The sequence below is a fragment of the Durotheca rogersii genome (assembly GCF_024521655.1).
Source record: "Durotheca rogersii strain YMJ 92031201 chromosome Unknown GGS23scaffold_9, whole genome shotgun sequence".
Lineage (NCBI taxonomy): Eukaryota > Fungi > Ascomycota > Sordariomycetes > Xylariales > Xylariaceae > Durotheca > Durotheca rogersii.
In genome coordinates, this window is record NW_026251240.1 from 766,816 (window position 1) to 779,753 (window position 12,938).

Sequence of the window (12,938 nt, forward strand, 5' to 3'; positions counted from 1 at the left end):
GAGAACACCAACTGAATACCTATTATATGCAGAATATGCGTAGCCTCTTCGTCGGGCGGCTCATAGAAGGTAGGCCCATCTAGTTCGCCCCGGGGCCGAACTCGTTTCGCCCAGAGAGCCTGTCAGGCCAAGGGTGCGACGGGTTGGCCGGAATTCGGATATATACAGCTGGTGAGCAGTGGTGATGGTAGTATCATCACATCCTTTTTTCGATACACGGTTATACACATTATTCACGAAGTCGGGAAGGCCTTGAAGTTCCCGTTGTCGTCGTATCTCGCCTCTGCACGTCTCGTCAGCCTGGGTCCCGCGCCACCGGCGCCCGCAAGAGCGAGATGGTCTGCCGCTTACTGAAGAAGGTGTAGTTCAGGGTGACCTCGTTGACGCCGCGCATGTTGAGGTCGTTGAGGAGGTCGGGGTCGAGGTAGAAGAAGACGGGCATGTCGACGGACTCGCGGGCGGCGAGGCGCTGCTCCTCGAAGCAGAAGCACTGGATCTTGCTGAAGTACGGCGCGACCTGGGCCGGCGTGACGCTGTACGTGGCCACGCCGATGATGTCGCTGTCGCTGCGGTTCGTCGCCGTGTAGAAGGCCAGCGCCGTCTCCCCCGGCAGCACGCGCACCTCCCGCTGCTGCGGCACGAACCGCCACGGCAGCACGTCCGACACCGACGCGTTGAACGTCACCCGGATCCGCCGCGCGCCCTCCACCGGCGTCAGCCGCGCCGCCGCGTCCCCGTCGCCGGCGCTGCCGTGGCCCGTCGCCCGGACCGGCTGCCCCCCCCAGCCCGTCGTCTGGCAGATCTGTTCTCGCCGTCGTCAGCCTGCCCCCGCCGCTCTCAGGGGGGAGAGGAGGAGGGGGAAAGGAAGAAAAAGAAGGGGGCGCCTACCATCTTGTAGAAGGGCACGGATCCGTAGGAGAAGGCGACGGTGCCGAGGATGACGCTGAGCGTGTAGTACCTGCGGGAAAACGGTTATTGAGCGCTAGAACCCTGCGCTGCCAAGCGCTGCGGCGGATTCGGCATGGGGAGTGGAAGAGGGAGGGGCGGACGGGGGCTGAGGGGCGGGATTCTTTATATGTACATAGTGGTCCTATTCCTGTACTTGTAGTACTCGTGCACGCGTTCCATCGAGGGAGCGGTGGCGGCGGTAGTGGTAGTGGCCTGCGGCGGCTTCTTTGCGGGGCCGCTGCTGTTCGAGATGGGCCGGCGGGGCGCCGGCGGGAGGCCGGGGGCTCGGGCCCGGCGGCAGGACGCGCATGCCCACGAGGAGAAGAGGGAGGCCGGGGCAGCGGGGGATGCTCCCCATGCCCGCAACGGCGTCCGATAGAGGCCGTTCATTCTGGAGTGTCGGGTGGTGGATGGGATCCCGTCCGTCGCGGGGTCACGCCGGAAAGAATGAAAAAAAACAGCTGAGGGAGGTTCTGGGCATTAGGTACACCTGATTTCATAGGCTACCTAGGTACCTCTTCATCTGGCACAGTGTAGCGTCGACCCCGCTATAGTGGACATCCCCATGGAATAGGTACCTAGTCGCCAAGTACCTAAGGTCCCCGTAGCCCCACCTATAAATTGAGATCCCTAGGAGCTACGCAGGCCCACTATGTGGGCACTGTTAGGTACCTCATACAGGCGTTCGCTGCGAGCCTAGGTACCCACAGGCACCCAACTGTCGGTGGCTCGGCAGGTCGGCCCTCCCACTGCCTCGGCGCTGTAGCCTGTAGCCTGTAAGCCTGTCGGCGACGCACAGCAATAACCACATTTTCGCATCACACTAACCTCCATACATCCACAGTCTCGCACGTACTCATACATACATGATGCAGCATCGGCCTGACTTCCACCACGATGCTTATTTCTTCGCCGTGCCCTTCATTATTCCTCTCTATTTCTTCCTCCGTCTACGTGTATGTGCTCCACGGACAGGCGTCGATGCGGAGCCATGCCTAAAAAGTGGGATATGCTATAGGTGCCGCCATCCCGATCTAGTATTTTGGTATTCTAGAATATTTAACTGGTACATCCGACGACGTAGGTACAAATTGTCGGCTCATTGGGTATTCGTAACATTCCAACCTTTCCTTTCCTCGCTCTCGCTTCCGTTCCTTAATAATAATAAAAAGTTAGTTTCCAGTGACGACAACTGTGATGGCGTCATATGTAATCACGACAGTAATGATAATAGTAACCCCGAGCCGGCTACCAGTATTTCCCGTTTGCCCATTTCCCGCTGACGATCCCGTTGGCGCTGCCATTGGCGTTGCCGTTCGCCTGCGCCGACGCCGACGCCGACGCCCGTGCCCGCGTTCGTGCTCGCGCCCGCGCCGCTGCCCTGCTCGGGTTGAAGATCCGCTCGAGCACGTCGACGACGAACATCTGGAGAAGCAAAATCACGGCACGCACCAGCCAGTCGGCGATGCCCAGCTGGGGCTTGCGGCCTCGGCTGTACGTCGAGTCGACGAGCTCGAAGGGCAGCTTGGCGCCGAGGTGCGCCGTCGCCACCTCCAGCCCGCTGCTGAACCCGTCCTCGTGGAAGCCGTAGCCGGTCCACGCGCCCGCGTAGCTGACCCCGCGCCTGTTCTGTATCCGCGGCAGCGCCCGCTGTGCCCGCATCGCCTCCACAGTGTACAGTGGGTGCGAGTAGGTGTACCGGCCCTGCACCGTCTCCGGTCGCGGCTCCTGGTACGGGTTCAGCGTCACCAGTACGTCGCCGAACGCCGCCCGCGGGATGTGCTGCAGTATGTTCATGTTGTACGTCAGCGATACCTTGTCGATATCCTTGCCCGTCCACGGCGACGACACCGCCAGGTAGTTCCACGCCGACCACGAATTCCGCCGCCGCGGCATGTACGCGAGATCCGAGTGGAGAACGCACGTGTTCTCTGACGTCTTGAATGACGACATGATCGCCTTCTCCTCTTCCGTGGCCGACGGCGCGATGATCTGGTAGGCCTGATCGCCGTGCGTCGCCAGTATGACGTGGTCGAATACTTCCGTCCTCCCATCTTCCAGGTGCAAACGGACACGTCCATCGTCGTCGTTGGTGAGGTGCTTCACGGCCGTCTTCAAGAACATGTGATTCGGCGGGAACCCCCTCATCATCTTATCGATGTACGACTTCGCGCCCCCCTCCAGAGTCAGCCACTCCGGCCGCCTAGCTACGGTGCTGAGGAGGTGATGGTTCCACCTTCGAACAACCGTTAGCGCTCTTGCCCCTCTTAGCTGGTCCTATCCGATAAACTCACATGAATCGGGCGAGCGTGACCGCTGGAAACTCCAACGAGCACTTATCGGGGCTCGTGCTCCATACGGCAGCCGCCATAGGTATAAGATAGTCGTTGCGGAACGTTTCCGAATATCCTTCCCTGTCCAGGTACTGGCTAATCGTCTCCGCGGATTCGTCCGGAACTCCAGAGCTTTCCCTGCCGTCTTTCAACAAGTCAAGGGCGAACTGGTTGAAACGGATGATGTCGAATATCAGCCTCCACATCCTGGGCGAGAAGAGATTCTTCCTCTGGCAGAAGATGGAATCGAGGCTCGTGCCCGCCCACTCAAAGCTCCCGCGGTCCCGCGAGACGCCGAAGGTCATCTGGGTGGGCACGGTCTTGACATTGATCCGTTTCAAGAAGTTAAGGAAGTTCGCTGGCCACCGGTTAGCTGGGGAGTTACGGGTCCGGGGGCTTGAGGCTCACGAACGATACGTTGCCGAGTTGAGGACGATGAAGCCGGTGTCGACGAGGGTGGTGAATTTCCCCTTCTTCCATTCTACCGTATTAGTATGGCCGCCGAGACGATCAGCGGCCTCGAAGATATAGACGTCATGGTGAGTGCGATTCAAAGCCCAAAGGGCACCTAGTCCGGCACAACCACTGCCGACGATGGCTACCTTCTTCCTAGGTACCCGGTTAGTCGACGATGACATGGGTTTCTTATCCAACAGCTATGTACTGAGGATACGAGTTCGGGGGAGGAGGAGGGGGGGAACAACGCGGTCAACGTCGATGTGCCGGGGAGTTTAGAGAGTAGAGAGAGATACTCATGGATAAAGAGTAGGAAAGGGGGAGAAGAGGTAGGAGTAGGAGATCTTGTTGATTATGAATGTATATGGTATACGTGTATGTACTTGTAAGAGTTACGAGGTAAGCTGATAGGGGTGGAGCAGGCTGGTATAAAGGGTTACAGCTGGGTATAAGAAGAATATGGGAAGGCTGAGGAGCAGAGTGAAGGAGGGAGGGGGGCAATGGAGGGTGACAGTCTCGATGGATCGATCTAACTGATTGCAGACTGCCGTGAACAGCTACACGCTATACCTCTAGAGTCAAGCGCAGTCCAGGTAGCATCACCAATCGGATCGGCGTAAGTTGTGGCTGCAGACGAGTGGAAGAGGTGAGAGGAAGGGGGGGGAGCTTCGCTTTCACATGGGCGAGGCATGGGATAAAAACGAGGCCAGCTAAACAGGCGATGCAGGCAACTTAATATGTAGATACACGTATGTAGGGGGGAGGGGGTTAGATGCGGCGCGTCTGATGCCTGACCCATCCGTATAGCACCGAGGCCGAGGCTATGTGTAGGTATGTAGATGTGTATGTAGATGTGTGCGTAGCGGGCGTGTGTGTATGGGTGTGTCAGGATGAGGCAGCATACTGGGAGTCGGGTCTGATGTAGGTAGCTAAGGAGGTAGGGGAGGGAGGAGGGACAGGGGAAGAGAGGAGAAGGAGAGGAGGTAGTGTATGCAGGCAGGTTACATCTCTATCATCGTCATCCATTCGCACTCACATCTTCTAGTCGGGCGACGCTACCGTCCGCACCCAAGGGTCTACTAGAATAGAACAGAATAGAAGAGGAAGAAAAAAAATAGAGGGCTGGTTAGGAGGTTAGGCTGGATAAGTCAAGAGGTAGAGAGGTACACAAGCTGAAAACCCCAGAATAGAATAGACTAGCAACCACCCACGATATCAACACCAGCTGTTGTGATTTCTTGCGGAGGACGAGTTCTCGTCAAGTTGGGATATTGCCGCGTTGTTCGCCGAGCGCTCGAGGAGTCGCTTGAGAGGGGGACAACGGACAGACGAGGAGGAGATTGTCGAAGTTGAATTGGAGTTTGGAGGTCGAGGAAAAAAAGAGACACAGACAGATATTACAGAGAGAGTGCCGCTTTGTCTGATTCGGCATTCCAGCCCGGCCGCTGTCTCCCATTCTTTCGCTCTCGCCCTGCTGGTTTCTGAGGTACCTGTTATAGGATAAGGCAGGTGTACCTGATGTATGTACGCGTATATCTAGGCAGATAGCCGTCATCTGCTGATGGATGTTAGGTAGGTACCTACGCGAGGGGCGTGGTGAGAGTTGAAACAGGTACCTGTCAAGGACAGGGGGGTTCTATCAGAGGTACCTACACCTGCAGGTATCTTATTATTATTGCTTTGGGTACCTCTCGAGGTAGGTACATAGGTACCCGCCTAGCTGATATATGCGTATATATACCTCCTACGTATGTATATATACATATTTTCTTGTCGACGGCAGCTTTGCCGCGCTCAGACGATCACCACAAGCGCAACATGGGGTGCTTGCGAATACCTGCCTCTCGAATACGATACCTATAATACCTGCCTCAGGTCGCCGCCAACTGCATACGTGTAGGGCAGGGCCGTGTCTGTTCCCGACGTGGCATCACAAGCGCACGATTTCTCTCCTCTGCCCTTCTTTCACATGTGATAGCGACGGCTCGCTCCATCGCATCCCGCGAAGCTATGCAATGCATACCAGGTAGTAGAGATAGCCACATAGACAGGGCCTGCGAAGTAGGAATCGTCTGGTATGCGACCCACGAGCGCATGGCATGGCATGGGCATGATATACATATGTACGCGCCCACATATATGTCCGTCTAGCCGTATCTAACATGTGGACGAGCTGCGCGCACAGGTAGCCTGCCCAGCTGGTTAGCCGGCTTGCCAGTCCCCTCCCTCCTTTCGCGATGATGTCCAACTGGGCAGCATCGAGCGTGTACCTAATAAGGTAATACTGCCCGATAGGCCTGGCTACCTCCTCCTACGTAGTTTGTGTAGTCCCACGGGCCGCAGTTAATAAGTCCACCGATGCTTTCTTTCTCTCGTCTCTAGCTACGCGCGGCCTGGATCGTCTCGGAGACGACCACCATGCGTAGCTACGTAGGCGGTGGTCCAACTCCATCTAACCTAGCGAGCGGCATATCCCGAGACAAGGGGCTTGGTTAGGCGAGCGATAGACCGGAAGCAAAAGCAGGCTTCGAGCAGCGCCGTCGGCAAGAGAGAAAAAAGAATGTCGAGGCTCAACGGGATCGAATACTCAGAGGCGGCCGTCTTCAAACACCCGTCTAGTATCCAATTCTTAGAAGCTCCATGTTTCAGTCTGCCCGGGTAATACAACTCCGCGCCAGGAAACGAGAGAGATCTCTCGATGTCGCGAAGCCTTAATATCTGCTCCCGGGGGAATCAACTTTTATGGAGAGAAAAGAAGAAAAAAGGAAGAGAAGAGTACGCTCGCAGTCGTATAAATACTGCGCCCCCCGGTCCCGCCCAAAAGAATGAAAAATTCTTCCGCAGCAACGCCCCCAGGCACGGACCATAACGCACTGGGTACATTTACGTGGTGGACGGAGGGGTCAGCCTTGAAATGAATGGGTACCTAGGTACATCGATACCTGCTCGTGTGTGTGGCTTAAATGGATGCGTAATACGGTAACACAAGTGAAAATGTGGCTGGTGTCTCCACGCCTCAAACCGGCGAAGACGACAAGACCCTCGTCTCGTCGTGCCTAGATCGCATCGAATGCATCTCTCTTACATCCTCTCTCCTGCACCTACACCACAGCCTGCCTAGAGTTACGCAAGCCCAACAGGCATCATCTCCATCTCTTCTTCATTGCAACTCCGAGTCCTCAGACCAGCCAGACTGATCCGCCATTGCCATCGCCATTCTCGCCTGCTTCGATTGTCGAGTGAGCATCCGAACTTGCCGCTCCTTTTCAAACGCCCAGCTCCGTACCCCAGTTACCACCCCCGAGACGTCAACAGCGACATCGACCCCGACACACTCTCTTCAGCCGATAACATTGTCTCGTCACGCACACCTACGTCTCTGCTCCATCGCTCTTCTTATCTACTACAGCCTACAAGCCCACACACAATAACCGACGATACCAACCACCGCCATGGCGACCCCCCTCGACACCGATGCCGGATCCGAGCTGTTCAGCAGCTACGAGGCCGAATTCAAGCTGGTCCAGGCCGACCTCACCCAGAAGCTCGACCAGATCCCCGAGCTGAGCGGCGAGCCGCGCAAGGCCGCCATTAGCCAGGCCGAGCGAGCGCTCGAGGAGGCCGACGAACTGGTAATTCACTCCCGATCCCCGGTTCATTCGCGCGCTGCTATGCGCACCCATGGCCCATGAGCGACGTCCACGATGGGCTAAACCGCTCATTTCGATCCACCCTATCCTGTCCTCTGCCTCCCCCCATCCAAATTTCATTGATCTTATCGATAACCTATACTTACGTCCCCCCTCGCGTATAATATAGCTCGGGCAGATGCGCTTGGAGAAGCAGAACATCCCGTCGTCGTCGCGGCCGAAGGCGAACGCGCGGTTCCGGACGCTGGAGTCGTCGGTGGAGTCGGCGAAGCGGAAGCTGGCGTCGCTGTCGTCGGACCGCGCGGCGCTCTTCGGGTCGCGGTACCGGGACGACCCGTTGGCGGGCGGCGCGGACGGCGGCGGCGGCGCGTCCGACCAGCAGCTCGAGCAGCGCCAGCAGCTGCTCCACGGCACCGACCGCCTCGACCGCTCCTCGCAGCGCCTCCGCTCCTCCCAGGCCCTCGCCGCCGAGACCGAGGCCGTCGGCGCCTCCACCCTCGCCGACCTCCACCAGCAGCGCGAGCGCATCGCCCACACCGGACAGGTCCTCTACGAGAGCGAGGGCTACGTCGACCGCAGTGTCAAGACGTTACGGGGCATGGCCCGTAGGTAAATAACCCTCCTCGACCCCGATCTCCTCTCTCCCTTTTCCGACTCCCTCGAATGGGGGAAAAGAAATCCCCCGCTCCCTTTCCCCCACCCAATCCTTTCTGGCCGAAGAAGAAAGGGGAGGCCGGGGGCGGGAGGGGAGGATAAGAGAATATAATATCGTTTACAAGACGTACATACGGGAACGTTCACTAACTCGCTACTTCTCCTCGCAATAGGATGGCTACGAATCGGATAATCACTATCGCCATCATCACCGTGCTGGTGATCCTGATACTGGCTGTCATCTACGCCAAGTTCAAATAGAGGGAGAGAAAGAGAGGGAAAGACGAAAGACGGGAAGTGGGTACGCGGGCGAAGAGAGGCCGAGAAACAGCCCCCTTTCCCTGTGCCTCCTAGCGAATTTGCCCGTTGTCCTATAGAGAGAGAGAAAGAGAGAGAGAGGAAGTTTTGTTATTTTCCCCTACTCTCTCTTTTCCGGGGGGTTTTTCTTCTTCGATTTCCCGTTTCGCTCACATGAGGACGGCGTTTAGGGCGCGAGATATCGTTCTGTTCAAAGGGGAGGGAGTAGAGGAGTAGGAAGTGCTCGCGTTGAAGGCTTTTATTCTGCTAGCGGTGCGCTTTCTACGATGCTGTGTGATGTGCGTGTGTATGTGTGTACGTATGTGTGTGTGCGTGTATGAGTACGGTATGATATCTTGGTATAGTTAACCTATCTGTATGTTGGGCACGGGTTTCGCTAAATCCCCTTAGCCCCCATATCACCGAATAGAGCAGCCGGAATTCCGGTCGTTGTTACTCCGTATCCGCATGAATTCCCAATCACGTCGTCGTTTCGAGGCACGCATAGGGTCAGTGCATAGAATTTTATTATCCGTTCCCTTTCGTAAAACCCCTTAATCACTTTAAAAGCTCGTAATACGTATCTCGTCAAGTGCTAGTTCATGGCGGGTATCAAAACAGCTGCCTGGCCGGCGCCGGCGGCTTTGCTCGTTATCTCCTGCCGGGCGACTTCGGCTTCCCGACCTTGCCCGCGAAGGCCGGACCCGGGCCCCGCCTCTTGTCCTGCCCGAGGCCCCTCCTGCTAGCCGCGATGCCCCCCCTGCCGCTCCTCCCTCCGCCGCGTGCGGGATAGCCGCCCCGAAATACTCCTCCTCTTCCTCGTCCTCCTCCTCGGGGGCCGCCCCTGCCGCCTCTGCTGATCTGCGTCTTGATAACCGACACATCCTTTTCGTCGACGTCCATCTCGTCCTCGCCCTCGCCCTGGCCCGCCCTCTTATTAGAGAACTTGAGTCGTCCGCCGCGGCCGCGGCGCCCGACGTCCCTACTCTTGAGCGCCGCGACGTAGGCCCCGACGCCGCTGCTCTCCTCGGCGCCCGCCGTGGCGGGAGTGTCGATTACCATGGCGTCCCCGTCCGCGTCTTCGCCTTCATCGTCTCCGCCTAGGATCAGCTTGCCGTCCGCGTCCGTCTTCGCCTTTGTCTTGCCGGCCTTGCGCAGCCTGCCCGGCCTCGTCGACGAGATGCTGGCGAGCGCCTTACGATCTAGTAGGTCCAGCGGTTCATCCTCGTCCTCCATGATGTACGCGGTGCCGCCCTTCTGCTGCTGTGTCTTTCGCGACCCCTTCCCCAGGACTTCGGCATCCGAATCGTCCTCGGCACCGGACCCTTCGCTGCTGCTATACAGCGCCTCGTCGTATTCGCTCTCGAACCGGTTCCGCCGCCGACCGCCCTGCCGATCGTCCCCGTCCTCGTCGCCTGCCTCTTTGGCGGCATCCTTACGCCTCTTGCTGCGCTCCTTGGTCTTGCGGATGTTAATCATCAGCTTCCGATCTGCCTCGGGGCAGTTCCGGTTGACAGAATCGAACCCGAAACGGCGGATCATTCGCTCGAGAATATGCCTAACCTTTACCCTAAAGTGGCCCTTGTGCTCGTGTGCCCAGACCATTAAGTTGGGGACCATCGTTGGCAGACGCGGAAGTATCAGATCTGTCGGCAGACTGATGACACAGACCTTCACAAATCCTAAGTCGCTCTTGACGATCTCTCGATTGTTCGATGTCAAGAAGAGATCCATGGTCTGGACTAAGTCACTGAGCACTTCTCGGTTAAGCGACTCCCGGAACTCATAGAGGATACGGGTGAGGGCCGTGATGGAAGCAGATATCATATGAGGTGTACTGCCCGCAAGCCCGGCACTAACCATGGTAAGGTATTCCTCGATACTCGCAGACACAGAGGGTGCGTCCTTGGGCATATGTGGCACTTTATTGTTGTCGATCGGTTTGCCTTTTGCATCTGCCAATCGTTGGCCCATCAGTACGAGAAGCTCAAAGGCCAGTGTTCTCGCCTTCTCGTTTTGTTCCTTGCAGCAAATGACCACTTCGGATAGCACCGATGGAACAAAGTGAAGCGAAGTATCGGGGATAAACGGAATCAATGCGGTGATCGCTGCTAACCGTTCCCTCCTCGCGGGGGCTGAGACCTTTTCGGAGCTCGAAAGTATCAATTTTTGAAGCTCCGTATTTCGTTCCCGAAGTGCCATTTTGCCCATCTCGGACTCGGCGAGACGTGGGATCAGCTTGTAGGCTTTCTTCTGTAGCTGGGGATCGTCGTCTTTAGCAATGATAAGTGCGGCGATATTAAAGAGAGCTCCGAAACTCTGCCGGGGAAGATAAGCAGACATGGTTATTACCAAGTCCATCAGCGTCTGGCCGGTAGAGGGCATGTGGTCCTTCGATTTCTGGTTCTTATCTTTACCAGCGTCGTTGTTGGTTTCATTTAGTGCGGAAGCTAGTATCGTACTGACGCGGTCAAACGTTTCAATGAGTTCCTTCTCAGGGGTAATGCTGAGGTAGGCATTGGTGGTTTGTAGTATTGGCCCCCTGGACTGTGGGAGTGTCTGACTGTAGACATTGAAGAGAACAGCTAGGAGGTTACCTGCGAAGCTTCCTAGGTAAGCTATGTTCTTCTGTGCGTCTGCTTTAGAAACTCGACTGTTAAGGATCAAATTTTCGTCGTCTTCAGAGCGAGCTACTGTCTGATTCGATTCGACTAGGGTCTTAAGTGCCCGGCAGACATCGAGCCTGAGATCGACTTGTTTGTATAATAGATTTGCCAGCATCTCAGCAAAGCTTTGATCAAACGCTACCGTCAAATCCAAAGGCAGGTCGCAATAGCCCGGTAGGATAGACCACGTCTGATGTACCACGGTCTCATATATCTTAATCTCCATCGTCTTTGCAGTGTCACCATTGTCAAGAACTCGTTGGAACATCGCTTCGCTCAGAGGAATAAACTCAGTCCTGAAATGTTGAAGGTTCGTGTTCGTCGTATAATCTCTGAGTATTGGTAGCATCCATGCCCGGCCAGGCTGACCCTTGACCGGCTTGATGAGGTTCAGGGGGAGGACGCCGAGGACGGCTTCAGGACCCATGGCCCGAATGGCTTTGCCGAGAACCTCATCTGCCTCCTTCTTGCCCATGAATGAATCGTTCCCGCGGATTTCGCCGACTATCCGCACGACGTTTAGCATCATGGGATTAGCGCGCCACCTCAAAGCATCGATAATGGCACCGAGGACATTGAACGTCTCCATCCAAGCCGATTGATACTTTAGGCTAAGAAGATTCTCAGCGATCCTAGCGATCTTCTCGAGGACCTTTTCGTCATAAATCGAAGGCTCGACTATGACTTGATCGGGAATGCAGTTCGCCGTGAACGAAATCAAACACTCGGACGCGGAGATCCTAATGTTGTGCGAAGAAGACTCCATAAACTCGGACACCATCGTGAACAAATCCGGGAGTTTTTGGAAGGTGTCTTCGGGCTCCGTCTGGGCGGATACATCGTAACCTCGCGAGAGTATTGCAATCCAAGGGGGCAGCAATTGAGTGTCATTTGCCGAGGGGCGCATCTCGGAGATGATCTCGAGGAGTCGCGGCAGCTTGGAAGACGCTAACTCATCTGCCATGCCCTCGAATATCATCTCGAAAATGTCGAAAACAGCCATTGTCATGTGCTCATTCCCGCTCTTCGCAATGCTGAGTAAAAGCTCGCATAGGACTTCGAGATTCCTGCTAGGCCAGCCACCACTTGCCGCGGCGATTGCCTTAACAAGCTGGAGGGCGTGTATGAGAGCGGGGTCGTGCTCCGCTGCCGCCGACTTTTTCTGCCTCTTCGACGCCGCGGCTTTGTTCGCTATCTCAGTCAGGCTCCTCATGGCCGATTCGGCGCACAAGTCCGCTGCCGGGTGGTCTATAGACGGACTCGGGGGCGGGTTCTTGAGCACTTTCCGCAGAGCATCCTGAGCACGCTTCCGCACCTTCGGCCGATGGTCTAGCGCGAGGTTCAAGAGACCCGCGACAGCCCTTCGCGGGCTTATTTCGTTGGTGGGGAGTTTCCATGCGGCTGAGTCCTGTGCGAGTAGCAGAGATTCGAGACACCCGATTGACGGTCTCAGCAAGGGCGCCTCGGCGTCTTCGAGGAGCAGAACCGGAGCCAAGAGGGTGAGGATTTGGGTGAATTTGGATCGTAGGAGGGGCTGCGGCGCATAGGGCGTAACTACGTCGAGGAGGTAGACGACCGAGGGTGTCAATTCTTTATTGATCTGGCCATTTTTGAGGGATTGGTCTAATAGCGCCAGTAGAGCGGCAAAGTATCCCGTCGGCGTCGGTTGAGAATTCTGTTCCTTGAGTGTTTCCTCGACCGCATTCAGAATGACATGGGTCTAGAGGATAGACGAGGGAGAGGTTAGTTACAGCTATACAGATTGAACGGGATGCGTTCCCGCGTCGATCAAGGGTGCGGGTACTGACCTGCTGCTGGCTCTGGAGGTTTGGCGACCGGATCTTGTCCAGCTTTTCCTCTAGAGTCGCCATCTCGAGGGTTGCGACGTGCAGGCGGAGGAGGGACTGGAGAAGTTGTAGACTCCAACATGCTCG

At 56.5% G+C, this 12,938-nt stretch overlaps 3 protein-coding genes across 3 annotated transcripts; 1 reads left to right on the forward strand and 2 right to left on the reverse strand.

The window, feature by feature from the left end:
* Nucleotides 1-233: 233 nt before the first annotated feature.
* Nucleotides 234-3,919, reverse strand: GGS23DRAFT_605005 (amine oxidase; the record flags this gene model as incomplete). Its single annotated transcript, XM_051519692.1, has 8 exons — nucleotides 234-283; nucleotides 352-802; nucleotides 889-958; nucleotides 1,082-1,161; nucleotides 1,922-1,943; nucleotides 2,291-3,184; nucleotides 3,243-3,639; nucleotides 3,694-3,919. The coding sequence occupies 8 exons, from the start codon at nucleotides 3,917-3,919 to the stop codon at nucleotides 234-236; spliced, it is 2,190 nt and encodes a 729-aa protein (XP_051372146.1).
* Nucleotides 3,920-6,898: 2,979 nt separating this feature from the next.
* Nucleotides 6,899-8,837, forward strand: GGS23DRAFT_533862 (vesicle transport V-SNARE protein). The gene is made up of 3 exons (XM_051514757.1): nucleotides 6,899-7,369; nucleotides 7,557-7,996; nucleotides 8,215-8,837. The coding sequence occupies exons 1-3, from the start codon at nucleotides 7,190-7,192 to the stop codon at nucleotides 8,300-8,302; spliced, it is 708 nt and encodes a 235-aa protein (XP_051372147.1). The 5' UTR covers nucleotides 6,899-7,189; the 3' UTR covers nucleotides 8,303-8,837.
* A 152-nt stretch (nucleotides 8,838-8,989) lies between these two features.
* GGS23DRAFT_596615 (NUC173-domain-containing protein) lies at nucleotides 8,990-12,875 on the reverse strand (the record flags this gene model as incomplete). The annotated part of the gene is made up of 2 exons (XM_051518501.1): nucleotides 8,990-12,724; nucleotides 12,813-12,875. 2 exons carry the CDS (start codon nucleotides 12,873-12,875, stop codon nucleotides 8,990-8,992), a joined length of 3,798 nt encoding a protein of 1,265 aa, XP_051372148.1.
* Between the last annotated feature and the right edge of the window lie 63 nt (nucleotides 12,876-12,938).

Excerpts from the sequence above, each read along its gene's own strand:
- GGS23DRAFT_533862 (XM_051514757.1), top strand. The coding sequence starts at position 7,190 with ATGGCGACCCCCCTCGACACCGATGCCGGATCCGAGCTGTTCAGCAGC. Across the intron at positions 7,370-7,556 it reads TCGAGGAGGCCGACGAACTG|CTCGGGCAGATGCGCTTGGA; the intron begins GTAATTCACTCC and ends CGTATAATATAG. Across the intron at positions 7,997-8,214 it reads TTACGGGGCATGGCCCGTAG|GATGGCTACGAATCGGATAA; the intron begins GTAAATAACCCT and ends TCCTCGCAATAG.